At 40.2% G+C, this 13,662-nt stretch overlaps 1 protein-coding gene across 16 annotated transcripts in view; it reads left to right on the forward strand.

Annotated features, from left to right (window-relative positions):
* Positions 1 to 13,662, forward strand: part of SPECC1 (sperm antigen with calponin homology and coiled-coil domains 1) — a 413,523-nt gene that overhangs the window by 94,758 nt on the left and 305,103 nt on the right. For 15 of the 16 annotated variants that reach the window (XR_012468813.1, XR_012468816.1, XR_012468809.1 and 12 more), the window contains one exon: positions 3,122 to 3,257. The exons of the other annotated variant lie outside the window; for it this stretch is intronic. Coding sequence is in view for 2 of the 15 variants with exons in the window: in XM_074189253.1 (XP_074045354.1) it covers positions 3,122 to 3,257 (136 nt within the window). In the remaining 13 variants the exon portion in view is untranslated. The remainder of the gene's footprint in view (positions 1 to 3,121; positions 3,258 to 13,662) is intronic. 16 annotated transcript variants of the gene reach the window in all.

A 13,662-nucleotide genomic window follows, 5' to 3' on the forward strand; every position in this document is an offset into this window, starting at 1 on the left:
ACAGATAAACGCAAGGGGGTTTTCCTTGTTTATGTGAAGTTGTACTCCTATTTGGAAAGACCAGAAAGATAAAATGATCTAGTGAGTTCATAATGGGAGGAGTGAGTGAGTGAAAATCATTTAGACCTGGTGAAGAGAGAGGAGAAGGTTGGTGGAGAAACTGGGCAGAAGGAATATTTGTCCCAAGAGTGAGTGAAACTGGGTTCCACTCTTCTCTCTGACACTAACCTCCTGCATGATCTTGGACAAGTCACTAATAAACAAGTCACTTGAACATGACCCTGAGTCAAGATTTCATCATCTAGAAATGAGATGGCTAGACTAAGGGGCGGTGCCCAAGATTGTCTACCCATTTTTCCAAGATGCCTTAGGACTACTATATCAAAGAATCCCAGCTCTAGCACTAGAAGGGACTCCAGAGGCCATCTAGTCTAACCTCCTTACTTTACAGAGGAAGAAATGAGGAACAGGGAAGTGACTGATCCAAGATCACACAAGTAGAGAGGCGGGGGAATTTAAGCCCAGGTCCTCTGTCTCCAGAGCCCCTGTACCACAAGAAGGCTGTCAGGGTCGGGAATGGCCTTAGAATATATAACGTCAGGCCTCAAGGAAGGGAAGGGGCTTTTCCAAGGTCACCCATCAACCCATCAGATGTTAAAACCAACATAAGAACCCAGGTCTCCTGCCTCCCAGTCCAGTGGTCCTTCCATTAGATTCCCATATTTCCATCTTCTTCTTAGTTTGGGTCATTTGTTATTAATTAGGTGCTGTCCAACATGCCCTCCACTTTCAGATTCAATCTGCTCTCCTTGCTAATTTTTACAACATCAGAAAATGGGAACATTTGCCTTTGAAAGTAGGAACAGAAGCATTTTGTTTATGATCATGCTTCTGGAATTCCCTGGTGTCAGTCAATGCACTTCCCTTCTTTATTTGGGGGAACTCTCCAGGGACTATTCAGCCTCCAGAATCGGATATGTCTCATTGCTCTCACCCACTTCCTTTGGTGTTCAGGGAGTGAAGCTCCACCCTACCCCAGCATGGGGTGTCCAGAGAATGGGCTAGAGAATTTAAGCAACCCACTGTTGCTTGACTGTTGGCACCTCCAGGTGGATGGAAGAGCCACAGTACAGAGGTCCAAGAATTGGGTCCCAGCCCAGGGGGTCCATCACTGTGTGATTTGGGCACGAAATATATCCTAGATGGTCCAAGAATGGCCACATTTATGTGGAAAGGCCAAGCTTAAGGAGAAAATGAATTTCAGATAGGTAGTTCTTATAATTAATTAGTGTATGACAGCCTTCCCTTTCTAGTGATATCAGGGGACAGTTTTGAAGTGAAATGCATTTGAGGTCACCGATTGATGACTATTAATGTCTTTGTACACAAAGCCTCATTTATAGTCTAATAAAGCTGGCAGTATTCCCTGGGCAAGGATCCAGATTTGAGCTGACTATAGCCCCTTCTTTAGACTGAGCTGCACTCTCTCCCTTCACTGCCTCTTAAAATAAGGCAAGTTCCCTCTGAAGTCCTGAAGTCACTGTTAGTGGGTAACAACTGAGTTCTTCCAGGCTGTGTCATGAAAGTACAAGGGGTAACAATGGGTCTGGTTTAGTATAAGCCTCGTGTCCTGCTGCTTAGAACACAGAGCTAGAAGGAACTTGAGGGATTCTCTTTCCATTCCCATCATTCTTCAGATGACATGTTCAGGGCATTGTTTGCTCAAGGGTCACAAAACTGGTTAGTTTTTCTTAGTCTAATGCGCTTTCCCACATACTGCCTTGTATTTCTTCTCTTCCATCTTACAATTCCCTATTTTCCTTAGTCCCTACAGAAATCCTAGCCTCATATATTTAGAGTTAGAAATGATGATGGGATCATAGATGGAGACCCTAAAGGGAATTACAGTTCCATCTATTTTACATACACACACACATAAACACACACACACACACACACACACATATTTTGCAAATAAGGAAACTAAAGTGTGGGGTAATCCTAGATAATATATATTTTTAGAGCTGGAAAGGATCTTAGAAGCCACTAAGTTGAATCCTTTCATTTTACAGATGAGGAAATTGAGGCAGAGAAAGTGGTTACTTGGGTAAGAGTCATATATTGGAAGTAAGTGGAAGGGTCGAGATTTGAACTCAGATCTTTAGACTTCAAATCCTTGACTGTTTCCATCATACTGCAATTCATAAAAATTTCCCCTTGCTACTAGAATCATTATTAGAGCATGCTATCAAGGAGATGAAGCAGCCATCAAAAAAGGCCAGCTCTTTTTCACTGAGAACAAGTCATTCAGGGGTGGCTAGATGGTGCAGTGGTGCAGTGTGGATAGAGCCCTGGAGTCAGGAGGACCTGAGTTCAAATCCGACCTCAGACACTTATTAATTACCTAGCTGAGTGGCCTTGGGTAAGTCACTTAATCCCATTGCCTTGAAAAAGAAAACCTAAAAAAAAGAGAGAGAGAACAAGTCATTCATACTAAGCTTATTTTCTTTTTCTGTGACAAGATTATTCAATTAATAGATTACTGGGACCTTGGAGAAATGATAAAAACAGTAGCTTCCAAGTGCTTTACAGTGTTATCTCATTTGATCCTCACAGCAATCCTGTGAAATAGATGCTGTTGTTATTGCTATATAACAGATGAGGAACTAAGGCAGACAAAGGTTAAGGGACTTGCTCAGGATCACATAACTAGCTAGTATTTGAGTCAGGATTCAAACCCAAGTCTTCCTGATTCCAAGTTCAAAACACTACCCATCACACCTCCTACCCACTTCCATAGATATGACATCATAAAATAAGAGTTTTAACAGAGCATTTGAGAGAGCTCCTTTTGCTATTAGGGTAAAGATAGTGAAATGTGGGTGAGATTGATGGCATAATTAAGGTTGGATGAGCAGATTGCACCTCCTCTCCAAATCATCTTTATTGATTTGATAGCATCTTGGGAAGAGTCCTGTGGTCCATCAGCAAGTATTTATTAAGCACCTCCTGTATAATAGAGGGTATACTTTTAGGCCCTGGGGATGCTCCAGATCCTGGAGGATACTTACAGAATCTTCTTTCTTTATCCCTTCCCTTCTCCTGTCTCTCTCCCTTACAGCTCAAAAGGGCTAGTAGTGATGACATGCTCACCAAACCAGGCAGTGCCAGCCCCTCCGGAGTGGCCAGACTCAAGAAGACAGCGACATCTGGTGCCATTTCAGAGCTTTCGGAGACCCGTATAAAGAGTTGCATAGGTAGGTGGAATCTGAGCCAACCCCAGCCCGTATCCTCTACCCCAATCGCCATTTGCTCTGACTTCTCAATGAGCAGTTCTCTCATGATTCTATAGGTAAGAACTCCTCTTGGCCTGCTGTGAAGTTGGCAGGGCAGGCATTGGGGTGGAGGGTTTCATTGACCTAGGAAATGGTCCAGTAGTGTATGCTTGCTTAGGACTTGAGTCTTTGAAGGACACCTGAGGTACTGATAGTTTCAGGGACCTGTCCAGAACTGCCATGAAGCCAGTGAATGGCAGAGGCCCAGATGGATCTCGAAGTCATGTTTCTTTTTGTAATTGTATGAAAGACCACAATTAGCTACTAAGGTTTAAAAATCACACTATGACCAAGGAACACATTGTATGAACTTTTGGGTAGATTTTGAATATACGCCCCTTCAGTAGAAAAGTCCTTTCATTCTTGACATTTGTTTCCTCAAGACCTTGGGCCTTGAATGCAGGAGGTGCTCAATATTTACGTGGTAGTGGTTTTTAAAGGTGGGACAAAGACCAACCAGTGATAGTCATAGGGAAGTGAATTTTGCCCCAATAGAAGAAGGAACTTACATTATAATCAAGAACAAATCATCTCTCTGCACCTTGGACCACTTTCTAAGAACTTTCTCTAAATCTATGAGTACATGACACTGAGTCTCTGATGTACTACTTATAGGTGTGGGTCTCATAGGATGAGAAGCTATGGACAAGGTAATGGTATTCATCACCTGGGAGTAGGGAGTGCTTTACAAATATCTCATTTAATCTTCCTAACTACCCTAATCTTAGTAATAGCTAACATCAATGTGGCACCAACTGTGTATTGTGCTGAATGCTTTATAATTATTATCTTATGTGGTTCTTGCAACAACTCTGCAAAATAGGTGCTTTTATTATCCTCACTTTACAGATAAGGAAACTGAGACAAACAGAGGTTCAGTGACCTGTCCAGGGTCACACAGCCAGCAAGTATCTAAAGTTGAAATTTGAGGTCAGATCTTCCTGAACTTCAGGCCTAGAGTTATCTCCATTGAGCCACCTCACTGACTCAGTGTGGCTAAGTTCCAAGAGTTATTAATGATTAACTTGGGAAATCATAGACTTATCTGGGTCTGGAAGATGGGAGGGACCTCAAAAAAACATCTAGACCAAACCCCTCATTTTTTAGATGAGGACATTCAAGATCTAAGAAGTTTAAGTGATTTGTCAAAATTGAATTTTCAAAGATGGTGGGCATCTACTGACTTTTATTTTACTGGTTTTCAAGAGCCTGGGAGATGGTTCTATCATCTCTTCCACTTTTTACTGCCTCGAGGGGCGGCTAGGTGGCGCAGTGGAGTCAGGAGTACCTGGGTTCAAATCTGGTTTCAGACACTTAATAATTACCTAGCTGTGTGACCTTGAGCAAGCCACTTAACCCCGTTTGCCTTGCAAAAACCTAAAAAAACAAAAAAAAAACCAAAAAAAAACCCCACAACTTTTTACTGCCTCGGGTAGCCTAGAGGTAGTTACTCCTCATATTAGAGGCCTTAAGTTTCACCTTTGTGTAAATAGATAAAGGACATGAGAGACAACAGTGAAAACTGTTTTTCTCCATTATGAAAACATGAGAATCTCATCTTCCATTTATTTCTCATGGCACTTTTAAATCATTTTCCAGGAAATCCTCTTGTTCCTTCCTCTCGGCAGGTTTTTATTATGTGTTGAATGCTTTTATTTAACAGCACTAAAGAGGAATTTTATTAACAATTTAGTAGGCTTGCTATTAACTTTAATGAAACAATTTTTCTGAAAATTATGTTTAGATAAAAATGTATCATCTTTAGTATAAATGCTTTTCATTATTGAAATATTAATTTTTTCTCAGTCCAATTAATTGCTACTATAAATTCTGAAATGCCTAACTGTTTTTTAAATTGATGGTGGTTTTGAGTTCTCTTAATTCTGGTTAAGTTGAGAAATGAAGCACTAGGTGGCGCCAATATCAAGCACATTGACTGGGACTCAGCCATCATTCCCCAGCAGAGCAGCTAGCTCAAGGTGTTCCTAGAAAAGTCCTCACTTTTGAAGAAATTTGAGGAGAAAGAAATTTATCATTTCAGAATGAAAAATACACCTGAAGAGTGGAATTGGCTTGGAAAATCCTATAAAGGAGAATATAAATTCCTAGATTTAGAACCTTAGAAGCTAGGAAATGCATTCCCCTCATTTTACAAATGGGTGAACCAAGGTCCAAAAAGTTTAATTTGATCTGTCACAAAAGAGAGTATGTCATCACACTTCTAAGATAGAAACTCAGGTCATGGCTCCAAGTTCAGCACCTTTCTACTATTTCATATGGCTTCAATATACCCCAAATTCACTTATTTTGAATATTAATTGTATATTTTTATTTTATTTATTGTATTTTTATTTTAGTCAATCTCTATCAATTCCAGTGACTCCCTACTATCTCCAGAATCAACTATAAAGTCCCTTGTTTAACTTCAAAGTTTTTCACAACCTTCTAAGACTTTGTACATCTTATTTCTTTTCATGTACCCTACAATGCAGGTATATTGGCTTAATTGCTGACCCTTGGCCACCTTGCCTTTGGACTCCCTATTCACAACACCTGGTATGGTTTCCCTCCCAATTTCTGATTCTTAGAATCCCTGGCTTCTGAGGTTCCACTTAAGTGCCAATTCCTCTGGCTTTTCTGTCACCCCCCCCCCCAACTCCAGCTTCCAGTGCCTTCCCTATATTGATTTATATGCATTGCCTTCTCCCATTAGAATATTCACCCCTTGAAGGCAAGGACTCCTTTTGCTTTTCTTTGTTTCTGAAATGCTTAAGTAAGCACTTACTAGATGCTGGTAGATCGATTACTGATTGAATAAAGGAATGTCTAGGGTTCTAACTTCATAAACAGAAGACTAGAGATACATTAAAAAAGATTGACCAGAAGGCTTTTTGGAGTGCCATTCCCTACTCAATGTTTCTTATATGGGTGCCATCTTATAGGAAGTGCCTTAGCAGACTGGAATGCACCAAGAGCAGAGGGTGATAGAGGGCCGGAGATAGAGCCATTGAAAAATGTAAGGAGTCCAGAGACGTCTCAGACTAGACATTAATAGGTGTCTTTAGGGGTTTGAAGGACAGTTACATGGACAAAGGAGTAACCCCATTCTGCTTGGCCTCTATGGACAGAACCAGAAACATTGGGAGGAAGCCAAAAAAGGGTAAATGTAGGCCAAAAGTCAAGGAAAACTTTGGAAGTCTCCAAAAGTGGATTGGGCAGCCCAAGAACCGATGGGATTCTCCTTCACAGAAGGCCTACAAGAAGAAATTAAATGATTACTTTTGGAGATAACACCCAGAAAATGCCAATTTGGGTCTGGGTTGGACAAGATGATCTAGGGATTCTTTGACTCTGGGAAGGGAGAACTATATAGAGAATGGACTAGATCACCTCATGTTTTTTGTTTTTCTGCAAGGCAATGGGATTAAGTAACTTGTCCAAGGTCACACCGGTAATTAAGTATCTAAGGTTGGATTTGAACTCAGGTCCTCCTGACTCCAGGATGGGTTCTCTGTACCACCTAGCTGTCCCTAGATCACCTCTTTGTCTCAAAAAAGCATTAATTGAAAGTTTGGGGAAAGAATGTATAAACTATAAAAGGGGGCTAGGTGAAATCTAAGGTCCCTTCTAGTTTTCAATCTCTGATTCTATGATTTTATACTAATTCCAAACCATCAAAGCTTGGAGTACCTTGAAGATTTTTGGGATATTGTTGTAAAATGGATAGCTGATAATTTTATCAATGCCTGGAGGCTACATGTGAATGACAGAACAATGTTATATCATTGGGTAATATAAGGCCAGATAGCTAATAGTGTATATCCTACCTCTGGCTGAGATGATCTGATAGACACATTACTATGGCTGAGTTATAGATTGTATGTTTTAGACTCAGGTTTGAATTCTGCCTCTGATACTTGCAAGTTAATGAAGTTCTTAAGGGTGGGAGGACCTTGGGTCATGTAGTCCAACTCTTCTTACTTTGTTGAAGGGGTGAAATGGTTTGCCTGAGGTCAGATGGGCTGTGAGGGGCAGAACTGGGTCTGAAACTCATTTTCTCAGACTCTTAAACCCAACCTTTTTTTCAATGTAACACATTAACTCTCAGTGAAATTCTGCCTGCATATTAATTCCTTCCATGTCATCATCCATGAACAGGGGATCTAATAAAGTTGAATGGTGTGGATAGGGCAGTTGGAAAGTTCCCTGTGTGACCCTGAGCAAGTCACTTAGCCCTCTTGACCTAGTATCTTTGTCACATGGGGAAGGAAAAGGCAAACCCCAAATGAGGTCAGATAGTCACATATGACTGAAATGATTGAACATTAAGAAGGCAAATATATTTGTTAAATACATTTGACATATAAATTATAAATATATAGTTCAGTTTTTTAATATTGTATGTAAGAAAACAAAATATTTGGGAACTTGTGAAAGAGGAGTTGATGAATTATATAGGGTGAGGATGAGAAGATAACAAATTTATAGAGAGATTTCTTTTCCCAGTGCTTTGTTCTTTAATTTTTAAAGTCATTGATGAAAACTACTCTCCCAGCACAGGTGGAGACATTTAATTAGCATATGCCCAAGCCCGCTGGAGGGTGTGCCAGGGACTAAGATGTTTGGGAAGCAGTTGGTTATGAACAGTGGGAACAGCAGATATGTAAACCTCAGTGATTATTGAATATGACAATGGCCAGATGACATCAGCTAGCTCTTGTGGAAGATGCTTTAGAATAAACATGTCAAGGGTGATTATAACAACTAAGACTAGGGAAGGGTAGAGGAAGGAAAAGACAAGAAACCTTTAGCTGTCTGCTTTCCTTTTCCCATCAGCTTCCCTAGAGCCCTTTAAAGAGGATCAGTCACTAGATGTTTTAAGTGGAGAGAATGCTGGAAGATGAATTCAAATCTGTGTGATTTTGGGCAGGTCTCAGAGCTTCAGTTTTTGTCATTGAAAAAAGATAGGGTTGAACTCCAGTTTGAAGAGACATGATCCTTGGGAGGGCTTTGTCCATCTGGGTTATAGCCTGGTCATAGCTGCTTGACCCCATACTAGAAGGCCCAAATTCGACATGGAAGATAAATGAATCATGATGCAGGGGGCGCCCACAGTATCACAAGCTGGCCTAGCAGGAGGGGTTCCCAGCTGGGGGGGGGATTTTTCTTTGTTTTCCCTCTCCATATTGGCTTATAGGGGCTATTCATGAGAAGGGCAGGGGGAGGCTGGAGGACTTTCCAGTGAGTTCATGGCAGAATGGAGTTCAGATCTGTGAACTTGGTTATGATCTTCTGAAATGGTCAAGTCCCTCTGTGGAAAATATTATCAGATCTGCTCTTCGAGCTGCTTTTCCTGGTGTTGCATACACTGGCCTATTGTTTGACTCCTCGCTGCTTGGAGGATTCTCTAGGTCTCTGGGGTTCACTACTGGACTGGATGAAGTTTCTGCCTGCGTATTAATTCCTTTCATGTCATCATCCATTACAAAGAGAGAAGAGGTGATGGTGGAAAGGGTCAGGACCATACCTGAAAAACCATAGATGTTTCCTTTTGAGCAGTGATGGCCCATAGACACTCCGAATGGGAGCATCTTTCTCTCCCCTCCTTATAGGATCAGAGTCTGATTCCCAGGGAGGAAACTCCCTCCACCAAAACATATCACAACTGTTCTGCTTTTTATAGGTTGGATTGCTCTAACTGAAGTTAAAGGACTAGCCCATAGTATTTCTATCACTGTAGTCTTTGTTTAAGGTTTACAATTCACTCTCTCTCTCTCTCTCTCTCTCTCTCTCTCTCTCTCTCTCTCTCTCCCCCTTTCTCTCTGTCTCTCTCTCTCTTCTCCCCACCCTGTCTCTGTCTCTGTCTTTCTCTCTCACCCCCCATCTCTCCTCTCTCTCTGTACACATGCATGTATAAACATATTTTTATATACAAAGTCAAATGTATTTGCATGTATAGATGCAAATGCATATGTCTATACACATATATGTATATACTTGCATGTTATCTCGTATGGTCCTCAACAACAATCCTGTGAGGTAGGTACTATTATAATACCCATTTTGCAGATGAGGCAATTGAGGTTCACAAAGATTAGACAACGTGCTCATGGTCACATAGTTAGGGAGTACTGGGGCAGCTAGTTGAATAGCCCTTGAAGTCAAGAAGACCTGAGTTCAAATTTGACCTTATACTCTTATTAGCTATGTGACCCTGGGCAAATCACTTCACTCTGATTGTCTCCCCCCAAAAAGCATGAGGCAGGATTTGAACTTGGTCTTTCCTGACTCCAAGACTTGTCTCTCCATGTCCTTTATCACCCATCTCACCCTCTCAAGATCTGATTGAGCCAGCTGTGTTCTTTGTCAGCTCCCCACAGCTGCCCAGGTTCAGTGGCTCTATGCTGTAAATATCTCAGCAAGCATTTAACTTCCATCTACTGTATACCAGACTGTGTTGGGTGCTAGGGCCACTAAGACAAAAATGAAACAAAAGTCCCTGCCCTCCAGAAGCTTGCATTCTTATCTGGGAGATAAGTTCATGATAAGTGTGTTATATGGGGGGAAGGAGAGAAGTGTGCAAGGAGAGGTCACTGGTAAATAAGGGCATCATGAATTATTTGTAAGAAAGCACTTCATTTAATGACATATATCATTTATCCAGTATTGCTTGGAAATGAGGTATTCCACATAACTGAAATTCTCCATATAACTGAAGCCTACACTTACTAAGCATCAATTTGATGTCATTTTAATCATCTTTGTTGGAAATCTTTTAAAGATGCATTTCATGGTGTAAAGAGAATTTGCCAAGGTTACAGCATTATAAAATAAGGTCACCAATGGAGAGGCAGCAACACCATGGTCAGTTAGAGGGGTCAGTGTCAATTCTGCACTGTCTTAAGTCACAGGGTCCCGTCCTTCCTTCCATTTTGGGGGAAATGTATTGTCTGGAGTCTCTTTGGAGGTTTTTTGGGAGAAGGTCACTCAAGTCAAGACAAATCATATCAAATTTTTAAAATTCAATGCATTCCATGCTTAGAAACACATCAAAATGCTCCAAGGCATTTCATACTTTCTCAAAACTTAATTTAACCTTTTCTTGATGACTCCAGATCATCACTATGAATGTGACAGAATTACAGCCCAAAGGAATCCTAGAGATCATCTAGTCCCACTTTCTTGAAGGTTGAGACAGCCTCTTAAATTCTCTTTTCTATTCCCCTCTTTCCAGTGCCTGGTCCTGTCATTGTTGATCACTGAAAATGGACTGAACTGAATTTAATACATATTTTTCCTTCGACATTGGTCACAGAAAAAGTCTTTATGAAGGTATATAAATACCTCCACCAACTCTCTCCCCTGAAAGAGAATGGCAGCCTTTGTGTATTTCCATTGTGAAACGCAAATGGACTGAACACAGGCTTCTTAATGTTAACTGATTTTCAGAGATTCATTAAGGTTTGCAAGTATGTGGGTTTCATTTATCTTTGCTTAGGGAAAGAGCAGCTTGTGTGCAGTCCCAAAATAGAATAAATATTTTTTTTCCTCTTAACAATTTGGGAGAGAACGAAATGTTGATCCGTTCCATGAGGGTGGGGCAGAGTTTGAAAATAGTCTGTAAACCAATTAGTAAAACTCAATTGGTTTATTGGAACCATTGTCATTTAATTCACAAGTTCAATAGGTTGTAAATCATCCAGGATATTCGAAGGGATACTTCAGCAAATTCATAGGAAATTTGGCAAGTATTCTTTTTTTTTTAAAGGTTTTTATTGCTTGTCCACTCAAGAACCCAGTAAATTTCTATGTGCAGATTTTAAAAGGTAGAATATTAGGTTAATTACCTTTTTAAATGAGATTTTTAAAAAATGTTACAAGGCAATGGGGTTAAGTGGCTTGCCCAAGGCTACACAGCTAGGTAATTATTAAGTGTCTGATGTTAGATTTGAACTCAGGTCCTCCTGACTCCAGGACCTGTGCTCTAGCTGCCCCAAAATAAAAAAATAAATAAATAAAAAGGTGGTGGAGCACCAACCCTTGAGTCAGGAGGACCTGAGTTCAAATCCAGTCTCAGATCCTTAATAATCACCTAGCTGTGTGACCTTGGACAAGTCACTTAACCTGTTGCTTTGCCAAAAAAAGGTATATTCTCAGTAGAGAGGGAGGGGACTATAAGTGTAGAATGTGGCATATAATGTTAGATTAAGGGTAACTCTTGTCTGTTGGTTTTGTTTAAATATTTTTCCTTACGGGCAATTTAATTGAGAACTCCTGGATAAGAAAACTAATTGGTATTACTTTAAAAAAATCTTATTGGTATATTCATATCGTTTGTCCTTTGTTTTTGAAGAGGACCAATGATATCATGGGGTGATATCTTGACTTGTGACTGAACTGGATTTAAATGAGTCAGTGTTGTCAGACTCACTCTAGCCACCGAGCCCACACAGCCTCCTATAACAGAGCTGGAATTAATGAGGAAGGGAGAAGGACTAAAGAGAAAATGAGAATAACCACAAAATAGAAAATGGCAACAAAAAATTTAAATATATAGAACACTATCAGATACTTTACACCGAAAAAAAAAAATGGGAGAAACAAGGGAATACTCTACTCATCAAATGATAACAGATTTGGAATATATCAGAGGTATATATATCAGAGGAATCAGAGGATTTGGAAGGGATTCTGCTGGTAAAATTCCACATATGCTTAAAACTTTAATCTCAGTTTAAATGAAAACTGTGCAGGGAATCCTTTAGATATTAGTGTCCTAATATCCTTTCAGTAAAGAAAAGGAGGAAGGTGATAAGAACTGGGCTAATGAGGATCTAATTACACCCATTTCTAACATCTGTTCCATGTGAGATTTCTGCTGGAGGTGGGGATGGAGGGTTACCTGTCTGAGGTGTTTATTATTTTAAATTCTTTGTCTTGAACTGGTGGCAGATCTGTCTGCTATCTGTTAGCATTTGTCAGGGACTGATCAGCTTCCCTGGAGATGATGTTACCTGTCTGTAGGAAATTGAGATGATTTCGGAGAAGGTAGAATATTAAGCATTGAGAAAATAGCAAAAGCAAAATATGATGGGTCTTTTGCTTCCTCTTCCTTCCTTTGTCTTGTTGTCATAACTACACAAACTTCTGTATGAATTGAAAACTCTTTGGGGTCCAAAAGCATGTTCATTTCTCTTGCAATAAATCTAGTTTTTTACATGTTTTGTGACATGATTGCCAGTTAACAAATGGGGAGGTGTCATGAATTTTGAGCTGAAAGGGATCCCAAAAGTCCATTTTACAAAGGAGGAAACTGAGCTTGAAAGAGATTAAGTGATCTGCCCAGTGTCCCACAGGTAGTAATAAGAAGAGAACCAGAATTTGAAGGTATTTGACTACAAGACCACTGGTCAATTAATGTAGTTGTAATAAGGTGGCTAGATGACTCAGTGGATAGACAAAGGCCAGGTTGGAAAGGATTTGGGAATAAGGGGAGTCAGGGAGTGTAAATAACTCTCTTTAGGGGCTTTGTATGAGCAACAGAAGATAGCTAGTTGGCACAGTGAGACCTTAGTTCAAATCCAGTCTCAGACACTTAACTGTTGTGTGACCCTAGGCAAGTCACTCTACCCTGTTGGCCTCAGGTCTTCATCTGTCAAATGTGCTGGAGAAGGACAGGGCAAATGATTCCAGTAGCTTTGCCAAGACAACCCCAAATAGAGTCTTGAAGCAATGACAATTAAACAACATCAAAGTTCCATTAAAACTGGATCTGCTGACTGAGCTTCAGGAGGGAGAAATAAGTCAGTCACCATCACTTGATGGGCCTTAGTTTACTTTTATTAAATAAAATATTTGAACTAAATGATCTCCCAGCTTAAATATTCCAAATATTGGGCCCAGAGTTAGGGCCCAAATTAACCTGAATAATGAAGCTCTGAAGTGTTCACATGTATTTGAATTCAAACTGTTCAAAACTAATTATATAAAATATGGTCATTGGTTTCAGCCTAATGGAAATAGTGTTTACTGTTACCTCATTGATCCTCACACTAATCCTTAAGAGGTAGATACTATTATTTCCATTTTACTGATGAGAAGACTGAGGCAGAGGTTAAGTAACTTGTTCAGGGTTACACTCCTACTAAGTGTCTGAGGCTGGATTTGAACTCAGGTCTTTCTGAATCTGGAGCCAGCAACATTATCCATTGAGCCCTAGCTGCCCAATGAGAATTTAAATAAATGGACCACTTCAAGGGACTTTTCTTTTGGAAGAGGGGACTAATCAAAAACTCACTTTATAAAGTGTATAACAGATCCCTAAGGG

The sequence above is a fragment of the Macrotis lagotis genome, chromosome 5 (genome assembly GCF_037893015.1).
Source record: "Macrotis lagotis isolate mMagLag1 chromosome 5, bilby.v1.9.chrom.fasta, whole genome shotgun sequence".
NCBI classification, from domain to species: domain Eukaryota; kingdom Metazoa; phylum Chordata; class Mammalia; order Peramelemorphia; family Peramelidae; genus Macrotis; species Macrotis lagotis.